Here is an 18,974-nt window from a genome sequence, read left to right as displayed (position 1 = left end):
ACAGGGAATCAATTTTCTAAAATAAATGAATATTACATAACACATTATGGTATGAGAATCTGGGGAGGCAGGTGAGAGGGGGGTTCAGGATGGGGAACACATGTACACCCATGGTGGATGCATGTTGATGTATGGCAAAACCAATACAATATTGTAAAGTAAAAAAAAGAGAAAATAATAATAAAAAATTAAAAAAGAATAATATTTGTATAAGGCCAGAAAGTTCTGATACAGAATGAAGAAAAATAAACCACTAGTATAAAAATGTCTTATTTTGTGGTTCTCTGAAATATTCTAAATTCAGCATTTTCTTTAGTGCCCTTATGACATCCTTATTCCTAAGACTGTAGATCAAAGGGTTTAAAACAGGAGTGAGTATGGTGTAAAAGGCAGATACAGCCATGTCCTTCTCAGGGGAGTGGTAAGAGATGGGGAGCATGTAGGTATAGATGGAAGCTCCATAGAAGAGGATGACCACAGTCATGTGGGAAGAACAAGTGGTTAAGGCCTTCTTCCTGCCCTCTGCTGAATTCATCCTGTGGATGGTGAGGAGGATGAATGAATAAGAACTTGAAATGACTGTCATGGGGATGAGGAGCATGAGGACACAGCACAGGTACATGAGTGTCTCATACAGGGAAGTGTCTGAGCAGGAAAGCTTCATTACAGCAGGGATCTCACAGAAGAAATGATGGATCTCCCGGGATCTGCAGAAGGGGAAGGTCATGGTGATGAGTGTGAGCATAAAGCCATCCACTGATCCCAGAAACCAGCAGCCAGACACCAGGAGGAGCCACACCTTATGGCTCATGAGGGTAGAATAGTGGAGTGGATGACAGATGGCCACATAGCGGTCATAGGCCATGGCAGCCAGAAGGAAATATTCTGAACCTCCAAGTGTCACATAGAAAAACATCTGCATTCCACATTCAGGGGCTGAGATCTTATTTACACCCATAACCTGGTCCATGAGCATTTTGGGCACAGTGACAGAAATGTACATCATGTCCATGAGAGACAACTGGCTGATGAAATAGTACATGGGGGTGTGGAGGTGGGCATCAGAATATATCAGAAGGATCAGGATGCTATTTCCAGACAAGGCCATCAAGAAAGTCACAAAAATGACCACACAAAGGAAAGCGGGATGCTTGGCTTGACTGAAGAGTCCCATAAGGATGAAATCCAACTGTCCAGTGTGGTTGGTGGCCCAGGTAGATTTGTCCATGAAGTTTCTCCTAGATCACCAAGGAAAGATTTGTGATTAATAAATCACTCATGGTATATGATCACCTGAGATGAATGTTTAGTGGGCTTGCATGTGTGTGTGTGTGTGTGTGTGCGCCTGTATGTGGATGCAAAGCAATGCAATTGTGCTAAAAGGAGTTAGTGGTATGAGACTGGAGATTTGGGGGTTATACGGTGCCTGCAAATAAAAAAAAAATAATGGAAAACTAAGAATTCACAACTGTTGATTAAAATAATTTATTTATAGTAAAGCATTGGATTTTTGTTATATAAGGCAGAATTGATTCAATCTGTCATTTTAAGGATCCAGTTGCATCTTAAAAACCTTTAGTAATATATGAAAAAATTAGAAAGTAACTTAAACATAATTTGGTGAACACATATACCAAAAACTCCACCTATCTTTGTGTGTTGGTTCAAGCAATTTTGTGAGGCTCTGCACTTTTGTGGAGTGAGCCATGCATTCACAGGGGCAGATTTGGGTTCTCAACAATAACTAATCCCTTAGATATATTAAAGAGAGTGAGTAAGAAGCCCAGGCTCTACAGTTGGACTATGGGTCTTTATTATCCTATATCCACCATTCCTCTGTCTACTCTACTTAAACAAAAAATAATGTTTGATATAAAATGCATTTAAAATTAACTGAAGTAAAATATTGAAAAGGCTGAAAACATTACCAGTTACAGATAAATAATGATACATATTGTTAAAGCATTAACATTTAGTGTAAATATTGTGCATATTCTAAGAGAAGGTTGTTACTATTTCTTTTATGATCAGATTCATTACTTCAGCTTGCTAATTTTAATACCTATTAATTTATATAAGAATTTGGATTTGATAAATTCTGTAGTTCAAGACATATATATATATATATATATATACACACACACACACAAATTAAACTGTTTTATAGTATTATATATTATATTATTCTAATATGATCTCTCTAAATATATATAAATATGTGTATATACATAATCTCAGACTTTCTACAGTACAAACTTTATATATTTTATATAAATGGGAGAAAGTTGCTCAGTCATGTCTAACTCTTTGTGACCCCATGGCAAATAGTCTGTGGAATTCTCCAGGCCAGAATACTGGAGTGGGTAGCCTCTCCCTTCTCCAGGGGATCTTCCAACCCAGGGCTTGAACCCAGGTCTCCTACATTGCAGGTGGATTCTTTACCAGCTGAACCACCAGGGAAGCCCAAGAATACTGGAGTGGGTAGCCTACCCCTTCTGCAGGGATCTTTCCGACCCAGGAATTGAACTGGGGTCTCCTGCATTGCAGGTGGATTCTTTACCAACTGAGCTATGAGGCAAGCCCTTTTATATAAATATTAACACATAAATATGAAATATATAATCTATCTTTCTTATTTTAACTCTGGTTAAGTAGAGCTTTATGGAGAGTTCCATTTCAGTTCTGTCTTCTCCAGCTTCATCTGCTTAAAGCTCATACCATTTGTTCTAAATCTCAGGGAGATGAAATAGCATTGAGATTGTTATTCCCATTTACAGACAAGATTTTAGTTGTCTTGTAAACATCATCAGCTTTATTGTCTATGGTAATCAATTTTTCATGGAAACAGAGATGCAGAGAGGAAAACTGAACAACATTGAAATGTCTCTGACTTCGGTTTTCTTTCCTCTATCTTGCTGTACATAACTTATATCTGTGTTGGAGGCTGAGGACAAATCAAAGAAATTAAACTCGCTTACATTTAGGTGAGTCATATTTAATCTATTTAGGGAGAAGTATTATGTAAATATAATTTAAATTAGAATTTTAAAAGGGCTACAAAATAAGAAAGAGGACTAAAGCAAAATACATCTGGTGTTTTAGAAGAGACTCAGTAATTGCTTCTTCTATACTTTTTATTATGAAGATTCAATCTTTGCAACTTTTCAATTTCTGATATGTTAAATGTTAAATTTTATAAATTTTACCAATAAGAGGAAATGTTGGCTTATCTTGCAGAGAAAAGTTTAGAAGTACTTGTGATTGTAGGAATATGTCAGGAAGATTATTCAAGTCCTAATATACTTTATACTCTTGCAATAATCCCAGAGATTTATTAACAGTCCCAAGTTCTGGGGTGCTGAAGCAGTAAACGATATTGAAAATAATCCTTTATTATAAATATCCAGAAAATCTGGGAAAAGTACCATTAAAAATATAATATTTCTGTCAAATTCCACCTACACTGGCAGAGGAAAGCTGAACTCTGTGCAAAATTTAAAAGCAAATAAGCTAAAGACACACTTGTGGCTGAGTTTTTATTTGTGATCAAAGTGGCAAAGGACCAGTGCAGTGACTCGCAAAGTGAAGACCTCAAAACTGCTGAAGGAATGAAGTGAGAGCTGGAGGGGAAATGGGAGGCACTGGGCAAATCTCGTTGCCCTTTGGAAAATCATAGTCACTGTGATTAAGCCCACACTGAACAGCCGACCTAGGACACCAGACAGTCAAAGGAATACAGTCTGTATCAGGCAAGGCGACTTGCTTTCTTGGTAACTCTTACTGTTCTTTATCCAACTGTCTGAGTTTAATATAAGTGGAATAGTGCATATTGAACCTGGGGAGTTATTAACGTTAGGGGTAGAATCATATCAAATCTTGGGTGAAGCCAATTGTCTTATTATGTTGCTGTTTTTTTTTTTTTTTAATCTCCCCAGGAGCCTATGAATTACATACTCATTTTATTTTGTCCTTTTACAGATTAAATAATTCTGGTTCCTGGGAATCTGTCTAGCATCACACAATTCATCTGAAGAAGTACTCAAGTCTCAGCTCATGTGTTGGGACACAGACCCTTTAATGCTACCTTAAATTCTCTAGGCTACTGTCTTCCCTCCAAAGTCTACAACTTGGGTATTAGCCAACCACTGTCGATTTCATCTGAGAAACATAAGATTAAGACATTTATTTCAGTGCTCTAACTATCAGAAATAATCCTCACTCAAAGTAAAATTAGTTTGTTTTCTTCTGTAAAATTTAAATCACAAGGACACAAGTTTACCATATAGTAATAGAGGAGAAAAGTGATTTCTTCTGTCCATAAATGATTGGAAATCAAACCCATATTTTAATATGCTGCAGTAAATAAATGTTATATAAAAGATTCAAGAAAAAAACAAACACTATTGATTTTCTCCATAAAAATAGGTAATAGGATAAAATTAGGAAATATAGTCAAGTATTAATAGAATGTCAGAAGTAGAACAAGAAAAAATAATAATTACCCTTTTGCTCCTGTAGGCCTATATTCCTATCTGATTTACTCCAATATCAGATGATGCTGAAATCCTTATCTAGATGGGCTAATGGAGAGTGGTCACGGTGTATAAATAGAGATAGGACAGTGACTTCATCCTTGGTGTTACTATGTTCATTAGGGGAGTGGAGGATGATGTTCTATTGATAAATCCTCTCTGGAACCTTCAAGAAGCATGCAATTAAGAGAACTAAAAAAAAAAAAAAAAAAATCATAGATATCTCTGTCGTACTTTTTTTGGTTTTCTCCTAATGTCTTAAAAAAATCCCTTTGTTATTAAACTAGAAATCTTAAAAAATTAGCAATAATCTCAAATCTTACCATCATAAGTAAAATTTTATCTGTGGCATAGGTATTAGTTTATATATGGCCTTAGCCTTTTCACATTACAAAAAATGTTTTCTTATATGTGTGTATATATATCTTTATTGCTTCTTCAATACTTTTTGTGTGGTATTGATGCTTGTCTTTCAGAGTTACAGAGTCTGAAATTCATTGTCTAATTGATGTATCAAAGACAGCACTACTAATCAGTACTGTGGTTGAGACTAAAATTGTGATGGTCTTTTATATTTTCATCTGGATTGGTCTTCTGCAGGGTACTGATTTTAATCTTTAGTCACCCAGTTGCAATCTCTGTTGCTTTAATACTACATTTAATTTTATGTATTTGATTTTAATTTATATTTTGACATGCTAATTGTGGAAAAAAATTTTTTAAACCCACAAACTATTACAAAGAAAATTTAAAAATCAACCATAATTTACTTTCCGAGGCAAAAATTATGCCTTAATGGTTGTATCTTGATTTCAGAATACAAATATTTATGAAATGTGTACCATATACCACATCATTGTGATAAACCAGGGAAGAAAATAAAGCAATCCTATCCTCAGGGAAATTGTAGCAAAATTCTTCTTAACCTTATTCTGTATGTGTATTCTCAAATTATGTTGATTATTTTCCCTTGCCATCTTTATTCCTTGGTGTCCTTTGTCTAAATGGTGACTTGTGTTTGTGAGGCCCACACTTTGTGGGGTGGTCTCATATGTCCTGAGTTTCCGCCTACAGATGGTTTGTCCTAATTCTTTTGTCACCTTGTTTCCCATAAGACGCTAGGAATGCAAGTACTGGGAGACACTGGACAGTGGGAGAAATAAAGAAGCTGCATATTTTTTTCTTCTTTCTTCTGTTGGTCTCTGGCAGCTGCAGCAGTTGTAGCCAACTGAGGACCATGTGAGGGCTATGGGATCCAGCACTTCAAAAGTAGTTTCAGTGGCACTACGGGATGCAGGCATCTGAGTTGCAGCAGAGGAGGGTCCCACCAGTAGCCCCAGAATGCAGTAGCTCAATCAGCTCAGCAGTGTGGGTATGTGGGGCTCCACTGGTTCATGAGGGCTCTTGGTCCTTGGATGACAATACTCTCTTTCTTGCTTCCCCAGCCTTCTTTCCAACACTTTACCAGCTAATCTGTAGCCAATCCCCTATTATATTCCATCAGTTTGAAGTGTATAAAGTGTTTGTATATAATTGGACATGAGGTTAACATCCTATCAAATTAATTGTACATTTATTATAATCCCTAATATTGAATAATTATGTTGCATTCAAAATCCTAAGTTATGCTCAAATAAATTCACTTTTATAAAAAGCAATCTCTGAATGCAGTTTCTTCTAAATTAATTTACCAAAGGGTATAAAATGTTTCAGGTATCTTCATGATGCTGCTGCTAAATCACTTCAGTCGTGTCCGACTCTGTGAGACCCCAGAGATGGCAGCCCTCCAGGCTCCCCCATCCCTGGGATTCTCCAGGCAAGAACACTGGAGTGGGTTGCCATTTCCTTCTCCAATGCATGAAAGTGAAAAGTGAAAGTGAAGTCTCTCAGTCGTGTCCGACTGGCAGCGACCCCATGGACTGCAGCCTACCAGGCTTCTCTATCCATGGGATTTTCCAGGCAAGAGTACTGGAGTGGGGTGCCATCGCCTTTAGCAGTAAATTTCTTTTCCAAAAATTTTCTAAAGTTTTGCTGTTATACTGAATCCAGGCTTTTACAGATTGCTGCACAAAAGATCAATAAATCAAGAGACAAGGTATTGGTGCAAGGAACAGTGAATTTATTTGTGTAAAGCAAGCAAACCAAGAAGATAGTGGAATAGTGTCCCAAAGAATCATCTTACCAAAGGTAGATTCAGGCTTCTCTTATGTTAAGGGTGTGTCTATTTTTTTGAAAATTATTTGTGCCAGAATCCTTCATTCTTGTTCCTGTCCATGTAGGCCTGGTCATGATGTTTCTATAAACCTCCAACAAGACAATTGATCTTTTCTGTTCTGCAGCTTTTAATCTCCATATGAATGGAAAAAGTGTGGGAGGCAGAGTGTTGAGATATTTCAGGCAATAGGCAACATTCTTTTACAAAGGCACAGAGCCAGCACAACCAAGTAGAGCCAACAGAATACAAAGATTAGAGATAGAAAAATAGGTCCAATATGGAGTCAGATTTGTTCTCTGTTCCAGTTCCCCACTGTCAATGTGCATTCCACACTATTGTGTGGCAAGGCGTAATGATCATTTTGGCTACTTCCTGCTGAATTAGGGAAATAAGGGAGTGATTATGGGATGGAATTGATTAACTTGGGATTGACAGTATTCCTGAGTTCCAAGCTGGGCGCATGTTGTTTTCCTTTTTATGTCTGTATTATAACACTTCAACAAACACCTGAATATATACATAAACTCTACAATGTGGGAACCTGGGTTCCCTTGGGTTGGGAAGATCCCCTGGACAAGGGAAAGGCTACCCACTCCAGTATTCAGGCCTGGAGAATTCCATGGACTGCATAGTCCATGGGTTGCAAAGAGTCAGACACAATTGAATGACTTTCACTTTCACTTCTCTTGCATTTAGGATGGTGATATCCAAGATGCTCTTCCTTATGCTATTTTTATATCTTGCTAACATTTTACAGAAAGGGGGATTATTTCCCACTTCGGTCTTTTCCAACAAGTGTCTATCACCAGTGTGGTGAAACAAAAGAGAACAAAAGGCATCATTACTTATCTTGACTTAAAATAGCAAATTAAGACCTTCTAGTGGCTCATAAGACCACACCCACACCTGCTTTCTCTTCATCCCATCAGTTTCTGTAGAAAAAATTTTAATCCACAGTTTTATCTTAGCTAATTTAATAGCACAGTGAGTGTTCAGCAGTGCCCACTATGGTCCTGACCACTTAGGGGCAAGTCGATGCTTGGGTCCTTGTTTTCTCTAGTTTTGTTTTTATTGAAATATGATTGATTTACACTGTTGTGTTAGTTTCAGGTGTACAGTAAGGTGATTGTATATATAACTTTTTCAGATTATTTTCTATAATACATCACTAGAAGATATTGAACATTTTCCCCTGTGTTATACAGTAAATCCTTATTTCCTACCTATTCTATGAATAGCAGTTTGTATATGTTAATCTCATATTTCTAATTTATAAGGAATTATAAATTCCTATCACCCCTCTTTTTCCCTTTGGGTAGCAGTAACTTTGTTTGTTTTCTTTTGCCTCTGAATCTGCTTCTGTTTTATAAATACATTTATTAATTAATTTGTATTTTTTTTAGAATACACATGTAAGTGATACAATATTTGTCTTTCTGCATATTTCACTTATTTCACTTCATATGATATTCTCTAGGTCCATTAATGTTGCTGCATTATTTAATTTTTTATGACTGAGTAATATTCCATTGTTTGTATATACTACATCTTCTTCATCCATTTGTCTGTTGAGGGAGACAGGTTGCTTCCATGTCATGGGTGTTATAAATAGTGATACTATGAACACTGGGGTACATGCATGTTCAGTCACTTCAGCCATGTCCAACTCTTTGTGACCCCTTGGACTGTAGCCCATGAGGCTCCTCTGTCCATGGGATTTCCCCAGCAAGAATACTGGAGTGGGTTGTCATTCCCTTTTCCAACTGGGGTGCATATATATCTTCAAATTGGAATTTTCATCTTCATTGGATATGTGCCCAGGAGTGGGGTTGCTGGATCATATGGTAGCATGATTTCTAGTTTTTTAAGGAATCACCATGATGTTTTTCACAGTGGCTGCAAAAATTTACATTCCCACTAACAGTATAGGAGAGTTCCCTTTTCTCCACACACTCTCCAATATTTATCATTTGTAGACTTTTAATGATGGCATTCTCAGTGATGTGAGGTGATACCTCATTGTGGTTTTGATTGCCTTTCCTTAAAAATTAGGGATTTTGAGCACCTTTTCAGGTGCCTGTTGTCTATCTGTATGTCCTATGTGGAGAAATGTCTATTTAGGTCTTCTGCTCTCTCCAAGGTTCAAGTGTGACTCAAACTCTGGTGTAGAAAGGGAGCAGGATGATGTCATTCAGGTATGTGGACCTCTTTGAAGTAAACTCATGAGCAAAAATTATCAATGCCTGAAGTCTTACTTTAGCTGGTGACAGATTCTTTAAGACAGCTGCAGACTCTCCTGCCCAGGCTGACATCTGGAATGGCCTACTATACAATAATTTAAAAGGCTTAATTTAAGCTTGCTTTTGAGAGCCACTCTAATCTGTAGCAGGGCAATTGGAAAGGCCTTATTCCAAGTTGAATTAGTTTTCTAACATATTTTAGCCATGCTTATTTATTTTTTTTTCAGTTTTTCCTATTGATTATGGTCTCTAGGATGAATGCAGTTTCCAATCAATATGACACCTATTGAATTATACTGGAGAGAAGACAGCAGGCCACAATCATTTTGAAGGGGATTAACCTATGCAATACTTTGGCCACCTGATGTGAAGAACTGACTCATTTGAGAAGACCCTGATGCTGGGAAAGATTGAAGGCAGGAGGAGAAGGGGACGACAGAGGATGAGATGGTTGGATGGCATCACCAATTCAATGGACATGGGTTTGGGTGAACTCCGGGGGTTGGTGATGGACAGGGAGGCCTGGCGTGCTGCGGTTCATGGGGTTGCAAAGAGTCAGACACGACTGAGCGACTGAACTGAACTCAACTGAACTGGGGTCAATTCAGCCAGGACTTCTTGTCTTACCTTTTCATAAACCTCAGGATGAAGAAGTTCTCTCTTTTTCTGCATTTTCTATAAGAGTCATCTGTAGGTTTAAAGCATGTTGGTGGGGGTTTGCTATCAAGTTGTCATTCAGTTTGTCAGGTCTCCTAACTGACCCTTCAGTGGTTGTAAAAATAATCAGCCTTGTACTTCCATTATTAATACCCTCATGACTGGGGTAGACGGGCATATTTTACACACTAACTAGATGTTTGCATGTAGAAAAGTCTCAAGTAAACACTGTAATTTTACACCACAAGAAAGTGGCAAAAGAAAAACAACAGTAGCCCAAATTAAGTAGAAGAAATTAAATAACAAAGGGCAAATGATAAATAAATAAAATACAGACTCAAAAGGCAACAGAAAAGATCAGAGTATACTATCTGAAGAGAAGCCAGAGTATATTATAAATCAATTTTTCTCCAATTAAAAAATAAGAAAAGAGAAAAGAAACCTGAATTGTAACTCAGGCAAGATTGGTTTTTGAGACACTAGTCTACCACCTTCTTGGTTTATCGACTTTTCTGAATAAAGTAGCTATTCCTTGCCCCAGCCTAAATAAATAAATAAACATCAATGAAACATAAATATTTTTTAAAGGTAAGCAAAGTGACAAACCTCTAGCAATATTCATGAAAAAAACAAAGAGGGCATGTATAAATAAAAAAAAAAATGAAAGAGGATATGCTGAAACATATACCATAGATAAAAGTTGGTAAGAAAATATGTTATACCTTGATACATTTAGCTTCATTGATCTTTCTATTGTGTTTTAGTTTCTATTTTATTTCTCCTCCGATACTGATGATTTTTCTGGTACTAATTTTGGGTTTTGTTTGTTCTTCTTTCTCTAGTTTCTTTCTGTATACTGTAAAAATCAATATATGTTGATTTTTGAGATTTCTCCTGTTTCTTTAGGTAAGCATGTATCACTATATTCTTCACTCTTAGAACTGGTTTTGGTTTGTTCCGTAGGTTTTGGATCACTGCATTTTTGTTTTTATATGTCTCTGGGTATTTTTTGATTTCCTATTTGATTTCTTCAGTGATTCATTGGTTGTTTAGTAGCATATTTTCTGGTCTCCTTGTGTTTGTGGGTTTTTTTTTTTGCAGTTGTTGTTGTTGTTTTTCCTTGTAGTTGATTTCAAGGTTCATAGCATTGTGGTTGGAAAGTATGCTTAATATTAATTTTCCTAAATTTACAAATGCTTGCTTTTTGGACTCATATATGATCCATCTTGGACAATATTCTGTATATTTTTGAAAAGAATGTGTGTTTTGTTGCTTTCAGATGGAGTGTGTGTGTGTGCATACTAGGTCGCCTCAGTTGTGTCTAACTGTTTGCAACCCTATGGACTGTAGCTCATTAGGCTCTTCTGTCCATGGGATTCTCTCATTCAAGAATACTGGAGAGGGTTGCCATGCCTTCTTCAAGGAATTTTCCTGACCCATTGATCGAACCCGTGTCTATTATGTCTTCTGCATTGGCAGGCAGATTCTTTATACTACTAGCACCACCTAGGAAGCCCCTTTAGATAGAATGCTGCATCTATTAAATTCATCTGATACAATGTGTCATTTAATGCCAGTGTTTCCTTACTGAATTTCTGTTTGGATGATGTGTCCATTGGTATAAGTAGCATGTAAATTTCCCCTACTTTTATTGTGCTTATTCCTTGACATTCCTAAATATTTGCCTTTATGTTTAGACACTGTTATGTTGAGTTCATATATAGTTGTGGTATTCCTAAATATTTGCTTTATATATTTAGACACTCTTGTGTTGAGTTTATAGCTTCCCTGGTGGCTCAGATGGTAAAGCATATGCCTGCAATGCAAGAGACCTGGGTTCAATCCCTGGGTTGGGAAGATCCCCTGGAGAAGGAAATGGCAACCCACTCCAGTACTCTTGCCTGGAAAATCCCATGGACAGAGGAGCCTGGCAGGCTACAGTCCATGGGGTTGCAAACAGTCAGGCACAACTGAGTGACTTCATTTCACTATGTTGAGTTCATATATAGTCGTGGTATTGCTCATGAGAGGAAGAGAGACTCTTTCTACTCTGCCATCTTGGTGATCTTGCAGATATTTATTTTTTATTTTTTATTTTTTTTTAATTTAATTTTATTTTTAAACTTTACATAATTGTATTAGTTTTGCCAAATATCAAAATGAATCCGCCACAGGTATACATGTGTTCCCCATCCTGAATCCTCCTCCCTCCTCCCTCCCCATTCCATCCCTCTGGGTCGTCCCAGTGCACCAGCCCCAAGCATCCAGTATCGTGCATCGAACCTGGACTGGCAACTCGTTTCATACATGATATTTTACATGTTTCAATGCCATTCTCCCAAATCTTCCCACCCTCTCCCTCTCTCACAGAGTCCATAAGACTGTTCTATACATCAGTGTCTCTTTTGCTGTCTCGTACACAGGGTTATTGTTACCATCTTTCTAAATTCCATATATATGCGTTAGTATACTGTATTGGTGTTTTTCTTTCTGGCTTACTTCACTCTGTATAATAGGCTCCAGTTTCATCCACCTCATTAGAACTGATTCAAATGTATTCTTTTTAATGGCTGAGTAATACTCCATTGTGTATATGTACCATAGCTTTCTTATCCATTCATCTGCTGATGGACATCTAGGTTGGTTCCATGTCCTGGCTATTTTTTTTTAAACCACTATTTTTGCTTTCTTTGGATAAATATTCTGGAGTGAAATTGATGGATCATATGCTACTTCCATTTTAAATTGTTTGAGGAACCTCTTTACTTTTTTCTGTAAATTTGCACCAATTTACATTGCAATCAATAGTGATCAAGTGTTCCCTTTCTCCATCTCATCATCACTTATTCAGTTCAGTTTGGTCCCTCAGTCATGTCTGACTCTTTGGGACCCCATGGACTGCAGCACACCAGGCTTTCCTGTTCATCACCAACTCCCAGAGCTTGTTCAAACTCAGGCCCATTGAGTTGGTGATGGCATCCAACCATCTTATCCTCTGAAATCCCCTTCTCCTGCCTTCAATCTTTCCCAGCATCAGGGTCTTTTCAAATGACTCAGTTCTTCATATCAGGTGGCCAAAGTATTGGTTTCAGCTTCACTGTCAGTCCTTCCAATGAATATTCGGGACTGATTACCTTTAGGATGGACTGGTTGGATCTCCTTACAGTCCAAGGGACTCTCAAGAGTCTTCTCCAATGCCACAGTTCAAAAGCATCAATTCTTTGGCACTCAGCTTTCTTTATGGTCCAATTCTCACATCCATACATGTTATCTTTTTGATAATAGCCATTCTAACAGATTTGTGGTGATATTTTATTCTGGTTTTGATTTGTATATTCCTGATGACTAGTAATGTTAAACATCTTGTCCCATGCCTAATGGCCATCTGAGTGTCTGCTTTGGAAAAATATCTATTCTGATATTCTCTCCATTAAAATGGAGAGATAAAAAATAGCTAAAAATATTCAGCCTTCTTAATGGTCCAACTCTCACATCTGTACATGGCTACTGGAAAAAACAAAGCTTTGAATATACAGAGCTTTGTTGGCAAAGTGATGTCTCTTCTTTTTAACACAGTGTCTAGGATTGTCATAGCTTTTCTTCCAAGGAGCAAGTGTCTTTTAATTTCATGGTTTCATTCACCATCTGCAGTGATTTTGGAGCACAACAAAATAAAATATGTCACCATTTCCATTTTTTCCCCATCTATTTGCCATTAAGTGATGGGACCAGATTCCACGATCTTAGTTTTTTGAATGTTGAGTTTTAAGCTAACTTTTCCACTCTTCTCCTTCACTTTCATCAAGGGCTCTTTAGTTCTTTGCTTTCTGCCCTAAGGGTGGTGTCATCGGCATATCTGAGGTTATTGATATTTCTCCTCGCAATCTTGATTCCAGCTTGTACTTCATCCAGCCTATTTAACTTATATGCAGAGCACATTATGCAAAATGCCAGGCTGGATGAGGCACAAGCTGGAATCAAGATTGCTGGGAGAAATATCAATAACCTCACAAATGCAGATGACACCACGCTTATGGCAGAAAGTGAAGAGGAACTAAAGAACCGTTTGATTAAAGTGCAAGAGGAGAGTGAAAAAGCTGGCTTAAAACTCAGTACTCAAAAAATGAAGATCATGGCATCCAGTCTCATCACTTCATGGTAAATAGTTGGAGAAACAATAAAAACAATGACAGAGTTTATATTCTTGGGCTCCAAAGTCACTGCAGATGGTGACTGCAGCCATGAAATGAAAAGATGCTTGCTCCTTGGAACAAGAGCTATGACCAACCTAGATAGCATATTAAAAAGCAGAGACATTACTTTGCCAACAAAGGTCCATCCAGCCAAAGCTATTGTTTTTCCAGTAGTTGTGTATGGATGTGAGAGTTGGACCAAAAAAAAAAGCTGAGTGTTGAAGAATTGATGCTTTTGAACTGTGGTGATGGAGAAGACTCTTGAGAGTCCCTCGGGTTGCAAGGAGATCAAAACAGTCAAATCTAAAGGAAATTAATACTGAATACTCATTGGAAGGACTAATGCTGAAGCTGAAGCTCCAATACTTTGGCCACCTGATGCAAAGAGCTGACTCAATGGAAAAGACCGTGATGCTGGGAAAGATTGAAGACAGGAGGAGAAAGGGATGACAGAGGATGAGATGGTTGGATGGCATCACTGACTCAATGGACACGAGTTTGATCAAGCCCCAGGAGTTTGTGATGGACAGGGAAACTTGGTGTGCTGCAGTCCATGGGGTCACAAAAAGTTGGACAAGACTGAGTGACTGAACTGAACTGATAAAGAAAATAATCCATCCATATATAAATGAAATCAATTAATGTTGTTAGGTATACATTAATAGACCATAAATCTATTTTTTAAATAAAATTGAGGACAGTGGCTGCCTTTCAGGCAATAATGGTATTGGATAAACAGATATAGAGACTTCAGGTATGAAGGAAGTTTTCCTTATACATGTGGAGGATGGGCACTTTGTGGTAGCTATACATACATTTCATAAAGTATAACCTTTAAACCAAAACACCTTTTTCCAATGTTAATTTTCACAATACAATTTTATTTTGGAAGAATGAATTGATTAGAAGAATATAGAAGACTAAACAGGAGAATATTTTGCTATAGTTTTTGAATGTAATGTACTACATATCAATTAAGTGGCAGCTGGAAATATTGAAGGAGAAAACATTTTAAGAAAATAATTCAGAAAATTTTCAAATTGTTCTTTATTAAATTCAGAATTAATTTCCATTTCTCTTCCTTGAGAATGGCAAACCACTTTCTATTAGGTATGTTTGCTTCTGTCCTTGAGTTTTACAATTTCCAAAACTCTAATACTAGAACAAATGTTGCAAAATTGATATACTAGCACATATATTTAATTTTATATTAATGAATTATATATAATTCATTGTACTGGAATGCAAAAGTAGGGAGTCAAGAAATATCTGGAGTAATAGGCAAATTTGGCCTTGGAGTACAGAATGAAGCAGGGTAAAGGCTAATAGAGTTTTGCCAAGAACGCACTGGTCATAGCAAACACCCTCGTCCAACAACACAAGAGAAGACTCTACATGTGGACATTGCCAGATGTTCAATACTGAAATCAGATTGATTATATTCTTTGCAGCCAAAGATGGAGAAGTTCCATACAGTCAGCAAAAACAAGACTGGGAGCTGACTGTGGCACAGACCATGAAGTCCTTATTGCCAAATTCAGACTTAAATTGAAGAAAGTAGGGAAAACCACTTAACCACTCAGGTATGATTCAAGTCAAATCCCTTATGATCGTACAGTGAAAGTGACAAATAGATTCAATGGATTAGATCTGATAAAATGCCTGATGAACTATGGATGGAAGTTTGTGACATTGTACAGGAGGCAGGGTTCAAGACCATCCCCAAGGAAAAGAAATGCAAAAAGGCAAAATGATTGTCTGAGAAGGCCTTACAAAATAGCTGTGAACAGAAGAGAAGTAAAAGGCAAATGAGAATAGGAAAGATATACCCATTTGAATGTAGAGTTCCAAAAAATAGCAAGGAGAGATAAGAAAGCCTTCCCCAGTGATCAGTGCAAAGAAAAGGAGGAAAACAATAGAATGGGAAAGTCTAGAGATCTCTTCAAGAAAATTAGAGATACCAAGAGAACAGTTCATGCGAAGATGGGCACAATAAAGGACAGAAACCGTATGAACCTAATAGAAGCAGAAGGTATTCAGAAGGGGTGGCAAGAATACACAGAAGGACTATACAAAAAAGATCCTCACTATCCAGATAATCATGGTGATGTGATCACTCACCTAGAACCAGAAATCCTGGAATGTGAAGTCAAGTGGGCCTTAGGAAGCATCACTATGAACAAAGTTGGTGGAGGTGATGGAATTCCAGTTGAGCTATTTCAAATCCTGAAAGATGATGCTGTGAAAGTGCTGCACTCAATATGCCAGCAAATTTGGAATACTCAGCAGTGGCCACAGGACTGGAAAATATCAGTTTTCATTCCAATCCCAAAGAAAGGCAATGCCAGAGAATGTTCAAACTGCCACACAATTGCACTCATCTCACATGCTAGTAAAGTGATGCTCAAAATTCTCCAAGCCAGGCTTCAACAGTACATGAACTGTGAACTTCCAGATGTTCAAGCTGGATTTAGAAAAGGCAGAGGAACCAGAGATCAAATTGCCAACATCTGCTGAATCATCGAAAAAGCAAGAGAGTTCCAGAAAAACATCTATTTCTGCTTTATTGACTATGCCAAAGCCTTTGACGGTGTGGACCACAACAAACTGTGGAAAATTCTTCAAGAGATGGGAATACCAGACTATCTAACCTGCCTCTTGAGAAATCTGTATGCAGGTCAGGAAGCAACAGTTGGAACTGGACATGGAACAACAGACTGGTTCTGAATCGGGACAGGAGTATGCCAAGGCTGTATAGTGTCACTCTGCTTATTTAACTTAAATGCAGTGTAGATCATGACAAACACTGGGCTGGATGAAGCACAAACTGGAATCAAGATTGCTGCGAGAAATATCAATAACCTCAGATATGCAGATGACAGCACCCTTATGGCAGAAAGCAAAGAAGAACTTAAGAGCCTCTTGATGAAAGTGAAAGAGGAGAGTGAAAAAGCTGGCTTAAAACTCAACATCCAGAAAACTTAGATCATGGCATCTGGTCCCATCACTTCATTACAAATAGATGTGGAAACAGTGAGAGATTTTATTTTTTTTGGCTCCAAAATCAATGCAGATGTTGACTGCAGTTATGAAATTAAAAGACGCTTGTTCCTTGGAAGAAAAGTTATGATCAACCTAGACAGCATATTAAAAAGCAGAGACATTACTTTGCCAACAAATGTCCGTCTAGTCAAGTTATGGTTTTTCCAGTAGTCATGTATGGATGAGAGACTTGGACTATAAAGAAAGCTGAGCACCAAAGAATTGATACTTTTGAACTATGGTGTTGGAAAAGACTCTTGAGAGTCCTTTGGACTGCAAGGAAATCAAACCAGTCCATCCTAAATGAAATCAGTCCTGAATATTCATTGGAAGGACTGATGCTGAAGCTGAAACTCCAATACTTTGGCCACCTGATGCAAAGAACTGACTCATTTGAAAAGACCCTGATGCTGGGAAAGATTGAAGGCTGGAGAAGAAGGGGATGACAAAGGTTGAGATGATTGGATGGCATCACCGACTCAAGGGACATGAGTTTGAGTAAACTCTGGGAGTTGATGATGGACATGGAGGCCTGATGTGTTGCAGTCCATGGGGCTGCCAAGAGTCGGAAATGACTGAGCGACTGAACTGAACTGATAATGCGATATATATGTTGTTTACTCTAAATTTAGAGTAACTGGTAATTGGATGATGACAAGATAAGTTAAAATATATTTTGTATTTGATACAGAGTGAATTTAACTTGTTTTAATGTATTTAGTATATTTAATTTAATGTGTTAAATTTAATTTAATATATAAAATATATATTCTTTACATGCTCCCTGTTCATTTCAGTGTAAAGCTATGCTTAATTTGGTCTTTATAGTTTCCTGATATCTCCAGTGCCTTTTATACTCATGTCTGTTCTTTTGCTGGTCCTCTCTTTGAAATGTTCTTTTGTCTCTTTACATGTATATGATCTTTAGTTTAGGATAACTGCTCAAATCTGGGCTTCCCACCTAGATGCTGCAGGGCTTTCTGGGTGCAGTCATCTCATAGTTCTTGTGACTGGGCACTCATGTCTACACAGCTGTCTCCTCCACTAACAAATAAACTCCTTGAAGTAGGGGCTTGTGTTCTGGCCAATGTTGTGTCTCCTAGAAATTGCAGACTATGTGTAACATAGAAGGTAATCCATCAAGATATAATAAGCGATTAAATGATTGAAGAATCTAGAAACAGCTGCTTTTCAGAGAGTTTGACAGAATGGCATTTACCTCATTTATATAAAATGATATTTGAAAAATATACATTTGTGACTTGAGACAAATATATTATGGTTTTAAAATTTAATCAAATACTTTCAAGAAACTGCCCAATTGGGAGATGAAAAAAAAACCAGAAATGCTGTAGTTTAATTCAGCAGACAGCTAACGAGCTCCTCTCAGGTGACAGAGAGTCTGCATTGGCTCCCTCTTATCCATGAAGATGTGGAACAGACACACAGAGGCGGAGTCATGGGCAAAGTCATCTTGATTCTGTCACACCTTAGAAAGGGCAACTATTTATCTAGACCTTTCAAGGGGCCAGGCCCTGCACTGGGCCAATGAATTAAATTCACTTAACATTCAAAACTCCATGATGATGCCTATATCGCTAGTTCTATTTTAGTGGAGAGAAAACAATGCAGTGGTGGCATAATCAGCTCCTCAGAGCTGCTAAGGAGCAAATCTAAGATTTAGCTGGGGGTCCTTATGGTTCTACACCGTCTCTCACACCTCCACCCGCTGAAGGCAAACAAGAGACTAGGATTTATAGAGATAGAAGGAGAACTCACAGTTTGGAGCAGGTGTTAAGGATTATGCCACTTAGTCTTACAAGTAACTTGATTAAGAAGTTTTTCTTTCCCTGTCTAAAAACTGATATATGTAAGCAATTGAAAAGATTTGGGAAAGCTAAAAATGTCACACAACTCATACTAAAATGATCAATAAACTTGGGATATGAGAGCAGATAAAAAGCCACTATGTGCAGTTTTCTTTATGACAGCTATCATATCACAGACAAATGGAGTACAAAGACATTGAATATAATGAGATAAATTATGATAGGTAAATCATATGGAGAAGAAATATCACATGCATAAGAAAGAA

The 18,974-nt window shown here is 37.5% G+C and overlaps 1 protein-coding gene across 1 annotated transcript; it reads right to left on the bottom strand.

Annotated features, from left to right (window-relative positions):
• Positions 1-253: 253 nt before the first annotated feature.
• Positions 254-1,228, bottom strand: LOC129628692 (olfactory receptor 2T29-like). The gene has a single exon (XM_055548182.1). It carries the CDS (start codon positions 1,226-1,228, stop codon positions 254-256), a length of 975 nt encoding a protein of 324 aa, XP_055404157.1.
• Between the last annotated feature and the right edge of the window lie 17,746 nt (positions 1,229-18,974).

The sequence above is a fragment of the Bubalus kerabau genome, chromosome 1 (genome assembly GCF_029407905.1).
Source record: "Bubalus kerabau isolate K-KA32 ecotype Philippines breed swamp buffalo chromosome 1, PCC_UOA_SB_1v2, whole genome shotgun sequence".
In the NCBI taxonomy this organism is placed as follows: Eukaryota; Metazoa; Chordata; class Mammalia; order Artiodactyla; family Bovidae; genus Bubalus; species Bubalus kerabau.
This window is presented reverse-complemented; position numbering and strand designations above follow the sequence as displayed.

Bases quoted from the DNA above. Each gene is read 5' to 3' on its own strand.
- LOC129628692 (XM_055548182.1), bottom strand. From the start codon at position 1,228: ATGGACAAATCTACCTGGGCCACCAACCACACTGGACAGTTGGATTTC.